The sequence below is a fragment of the Apodemus sylvaticus genome, chromosome 10, assembly GCF_947179515.1.
Source record: "Apodemus sylvaticus chromosome 10, mApoSyl1.1, whole genome shotgun sequence".
Lineage (NCBI taxonomy): Eukaryota > Metazoa > Chordata > Mammalia > Rodentia > Muridae > Apodemus > Apodemus sylvaticus.
In genome coordinates this window covers 78,868,591-78,873,704 of record NC_067481.1, presented here as the reverse complement: position 1 = coordinate 78,873,704, position 5,114 = coordinate 78,868,591, and the positions used below count along the sequence as shown (strand labels likewise).

The 5,114-nt window shown below is 42.0% G+C and overlaps 1 protein-coding gene across 4 annotated transcripts; it reads left to right on the top strand.

Annotated features, from left to right (window-relative positions):
* The first annotated feature begins 404 nt into the window (after positions 1-404).
* Med7 (mediator complex subunit 7) lies at positions 405-4,811 on the top strand. Of its 4 annotated transcripts, XM_052196441.1 has the most exons (4): positions 405-657; positions 2,627-2,717; positions 3,099-3,269; positions 3,837-4,811. In XM_052196441.1, exon 4 carries the CDS (start codon positions 3,854-3,856, stop codon positions 4,553-4,555), a length of 702 nt encoding a protein of 233 aa, XP_052052401.1. In that variant the 5' UTR covers positions 405-657; positions 2,627-2,717; positions 3,099-3,269; positions 3,837-3,853; the 3' UTR covers positions 4,556-4,811. The 4 variants fall into 4 exon arrangements, with proteins under 4 accessions (XP_052052401.1, XP_052052400.1, XP_052052403.1 ...); XM_052196440.1 differs by lacking the exon at positions 2,627-2,717; XM_052196442.1 differs by lacking the exon at positions 2,627-2,717 and having other exon boundaries at positions 422-475.
* Positions 4,812-5,114: the final 303 nt, after the last annotated feature.

Genomic DNA, 5,114 nt, shown 5'->3' with positions numbered 1-5,114 from the left:
AACCATGCTCACAAATATCTCCGCATATCTGAATATATAATAGAGTAAAATCTTGTTTTTTAGAAAAAAATTTTTTGATGAGGTTAGCATTGATTTAATTTTTAAATATATTGCTTATGTGTATTTTCTGACTTTTACATAAGGCAAGTATTTAATTTTAAGAGTCTTGTATAAACGTGGGGCCTGCGAGGAATAGAATTACTAGAGAGTACTTTCTTCTACTAACAAAAAGTATGAAGAAGTCCTCTCCTGACCTGACCAAGAAAGCAGACAGGAGCTCTTTCCCGGGAGACGCGGGAGATGAGGAAGTGCGCATGCGCAGTATCTTTAGGGCGGGAGTAGGACCTGCTATAGGACAGCCTCGGTAGCCAATTAAAGGCCGGCGTCGGAGGCTTCTTCCTGAGAAGGCAACCGGAACTTGTGCTTCCGCTGCGCTGAGGAAAAGTCGCTACCGGAAAAGCAAGAAAGAGCTGAGGTGAGCGGGCGGCGGCGGTTGGCGACCGCAGTCGGAGTTTGTCTCTCCGCCCCCGCGGTTGCGTCTCTCTCGGTGTGGAGCGCTGAAGTCCGGCGCGGGACAGCCTGGGAAGCCCAGGCTCGCCGTCCTCCCACGTTCCTCCGCGGAGCTCCCCGGGGCCTGAGGCAGGCGGCCGGCCGAAGGTACGCCGAGTACCGCTCGCTCCCGTCGAGGAGCCAGACTGGAGGGTGGAAGGTCCGAGTTCTCGTCCCCACGCCACGGGCTTTTTAAAGTGCCCTGGCCTTAGCCTGCCCTGTCGCCATTGGTGAAAAGATGGTAGCCCCTGGGAGCGCGGGGGCTGGGGGAGGGGAGGGCGGACCTCGGGCGGACCCGGATTCGTCCCGGACCAGAGTTTCCGAGGGGTCCCAGTCACGGGGACAATGAGCCCTAAGTGTCCGAGCTTGCAACCCTTTCCCCGCAAAAGCACACACTAGAAACTAAATTTTGTCAGTGCAAGCGAGTTACGACCTCCAGCGGCCTTGAGAAGTTCAGTTTAAACCGGTGATGGGCGGTTTTTGTAAGGTAGCGGGCTCTAACACGGGATGCTTAAGTTATGGGAGTTTGCACTTCGGCGCAACAAAACAGCCGGAAAAAAAAAATACAGATTCTCGTTGTACAATTTACCCACTTGTTCACGTTGGGAATTCTTGTCTCTACAATCAAATTGGGAATAGTCATGCCGTTATGAAGATTGACGTGAGGAAACCAGTCACTTATTAGAAACCTTTGGGAAACTGCGGGTTTGGTGTGGGTGTGGCCAAGGGAAGCGAAGCGCAGATCCCCAACTGGAAAAGCCCTTAGGGATGAAATCTAGGTCGGGTGTTGACTTGATGTGGCTGCAAACAGACAGTAGTATTTTAGGTCTATACACCCTGAAATAGTTCAGTTGGACAATCAGAGGAATTTGAAGTGGCTTCCCTCATACTTAATAACGTATTCCAGTAGCACAGAACCTGTGTGTTACTTGCCCCTGTAGTCGACAGTAGTGTTACCTTGAATCTCACTCAGATCGTGTGAAACAGCACTCAAGAATCTTCTCATTGTATAATGTACTTAACTCAAATTGGGAAAAGCAGATGTTATTTTGACCATATCTGTTGAAGTGTTGGCATTTAGGTTTTAAATTTATGTAGAAAAGATGTAAAAACACTAACGTGTTAATAAAACCACTATACTCTTAAGATAGGGTAACATTGGAAAATACTAGAAATATGAAATTTAACGACGATGATTTTTGTCAAGATGTATATAGAATTTTTACGTGTTTGGTTTCGGGAACCACTGTACAGTAAAAAGCAAAGTGAATGATATGAGATTGGTGACATTTGGATATAAATGTTCTTTCCCAGAGTAGGTTCCAACATATGCCTACCAAAAGGAGTCAGACATGAGAAATAGTCTATCATGTACCATATAAAAGCACCCCAAAACAGACCCTTTTTTCTTAGCTTAGAATGTTTGTTCTCTGAGAATTTTATACACACACACACACACAAACACACACACCAACACATATGTGTTTTGATGATGCCCTCTTCCCCACTGCTCTGATACCTTGAAGGCCACTTCCATATCTTACTCCCAACTTCATATATTTTTAAAATATTTACTTAGTTTTCAAAGATGGGTCTTTGCACAGGTTGGCCCAAAACACACTACGTAGTCCAAACTGGCCTTGGACTCACAGCTATCCTGCTTCTCAATCACTAGGACTACAGTGTGAGCCATCATGCCTAGGGCAGTTTAGGCCTGTTTAAAAATAACAGTAAATAAAGTCCTCTGCCAAACCTGTGCTGGACTCTGCTGCTTATTTTCCCACTCTATGCTTTACATTTGTCAGATTTCCTAGAATATGTGAGTTCCTAATGCATCCTTTTCTAGATAAGCAGAACAGCTCTTCCTTAATGATCACATAAAGTCTGACAAACAGAGTGCTCTTTTACAGGTGAGAAGGACTTGAAGGAATTAAAAATAATTGTAGGATTTCCAAGTGATGCTGTTTCATATTCTCAGAATTTCCTTCGTAGACAAAGTTTGCATACCTCAACTTGGGCGTATAGTTAGATATTAGACATTGTTTCATGGTCCTTGTTTCTGTTATCTCCGCTGCAGTGAGCATGGCAATTCAGCATTTCTGAGTCTGATTCAGTTAAGCAACAAACTATCTGATGAAAGCCTGATCTGCAGTCTTGGGTGAATAGAGGTAAGAGCCAGGATGCAGCAGGCCGTAGGACCAGAGCAAGTATTGTGAAGAAGACATGGTACTTAGGAGTCAATGACTAAGTAGGATTAAATGGTGATTCAACAGTAAAAGAACTTGCCTTTGTCCACTATCAGTTACAGAACCTGCCTTTATACTAGAATGTTGGAATTACAACTGTGGTGCTATCACACAGTGGACATAGGGCAGACGTTTTTGGAAGGCAGAGTTTTTGGTGTGCAACTTTCTGCACCTTTCCTGCTCTATCCCATTATCTATATAAGGAAGGTTTTTTTAAAGTTTTTTTTTTTTTTTTTTAAATCAGATCTTCATGAAGCCATAGTTTTGCTTTATTTTTCTCTTTGCTTCCTCCTTCTTTGCCAGGATCATCTGTCCCTCTAGGGTGAAATTAGCATACCGGTTGTCTTGGCTGTTCAACAAGTTCTCAGTTTTCAAGGCATATTTCCCATCAGGAAGCTTGAAGATAATATGGTTTGAACCCACAGCGAACTTCTGAACATCGTAGTTGTGTTGATCAGACTGCTCTGGTCTTAGGTTGGTACTTTTTTCTCTCATTAGTGTAGTTTCATGATACTGTGACAAATGTCACAAGATCCTCCCCCTCCCACCTTGCCCTAATCCCCTCCCCCCCTTTTCAGTATTTGCTCAGGTCTATTTTTGAGAAATTGATAGATCTTCTGTGCTCTGGAAGGCTTGTTTGTTTTGTTTTGTTTTTGCCATTACTGTTATTGTGGGTGCCTGCTTTCCACTGAAATGTGGCCTCCATCTGAAGGTTTTTTTCTTATGCCCTAGTAGTTACCTAGCTGATGTGGGCTGCCCCAGTTTCCAGTTCCCTCAGATTTTCTTTATAGCTGGAAAAGGTATAGCTTTTGTTTTAGTAACTGCTGTTGAAAGCACTGAGGCGATAAAGGAAAATATATGGGATAGTTAGAAAAGAATTGCTAGCTATTCCCTGTTGTAAATGTTAATTTCTAAGATCATCTTGTCTTGGACCCTATACTGTCAGAACAAGGAAGAACATATTCTGAAGTCACTAATTGGGGGCAGCAGTGGGGAGATGGTGTTGATGATTCTTTTCTGAATCATGTTCTGTTTCTTTAGGTTCTTGATTTTCTACAATGGGTGAACCACAGCAAGTGAGTGCACTTCCACCGCCTCCAATGCAGTACATCAAGGAATATACAGATGAAAATATTCAGGAAGGGTTGGCTCCCAAGCCTCCCCCTCCAATTAAAGACAGTTACATGATGTTTGGCAACCAGTTCCAATGTGATGATCTTATCATTCGCCCTTTAGAAAGTCAGGGCATTGAACGGCTTCATCCCATGCAATTTGATCATAAGAAAGAACTGAGAAAACTCAACATGTCTATACTGATTAATTTTTTAGACCTTTTAGACATCTTAATAAGGAGTCCTGGGAGTATAAAACGAGAAGAAAAGCTAGAAGATCTTAAGCTGCTTTTTGTACATGTGCATCATCTTATAAATGAATATCGACCCCACCAAGCAAGAGAGACTTTGAGAGTCATGATGGAGGTCCAGAAACGCCAGCGCCTTGAAACAGCTGAGAGGTTTCAGAAACATCTGGAACGAGTAATTGAAATGATTCAAAATTGTTTGGCTTCTTTGCCTGATGATTTGCCCCATTCAGAAGCAGGGATGAGAGTTAAAGCTGAGCCGATGGATACTGATGATAACAGCAATTGTCCTGGACAGAATGAACAACAAAGAGAAAGTTCAGGTCACAGAAGAGACCAGATTATAGAAAAAGATGCTGCCTTATGTGTGCTAATTGATGAAATGAATGAAAGGCCATGAAGAGTATTCCTTTTTTTCCTTTTATTTAGTAAGTAGCATCATATATTAGTTTATTTTCTCTCAGACAGTCTTAAGAGGTTTAACTAAAGATATAAAGAGACTTTTTTCAATTGAAATGCTGTAGGTGGTAATTTAACAGTAAACCTAGGCCAGCAAGTATATTTGAGTAATTGCCATAAAAAAGCTGAATGTTTGCTATTGTTTGGGATAGTCCTACTTTTTTGGAGTTGGAATAAAAACTTGAAGTAATAACAAATTGTCATTCTTGGAAAAAAAGTTATTTGCTTCAAGACTAATAAAGGGCATCAAGTGGAAAAAAAGTTATTTGCTTCAAGACTAATAAAGGGCATCAAGTGTACATGTGAAATTATAAAATGTTTAGAGTGATCCCAGAGTGACAGAAAGTTTATTTTCCTGTTGACTGTGCTAGCAAACTCTGTAGTATCACAGTTTTTCTCCTCCTTTTTCTCCATAGAATATTTGTTAGGGGCTCTTCTTCGCCGTATCCAGGTAATGATGTGGTTATGGTCCAATTCTATGAGAAATGTGCATACTTCTC

Bases quoted from the DNA above. Each gene is read 5' to 3' on its own strand.
- Med7 (XM_052196443.1), top strand. From the start codon at position 3,854: ATGGGTGAACCACAGCAAGTGAGTGCACTTCCACCGCCTCCAATGCAG.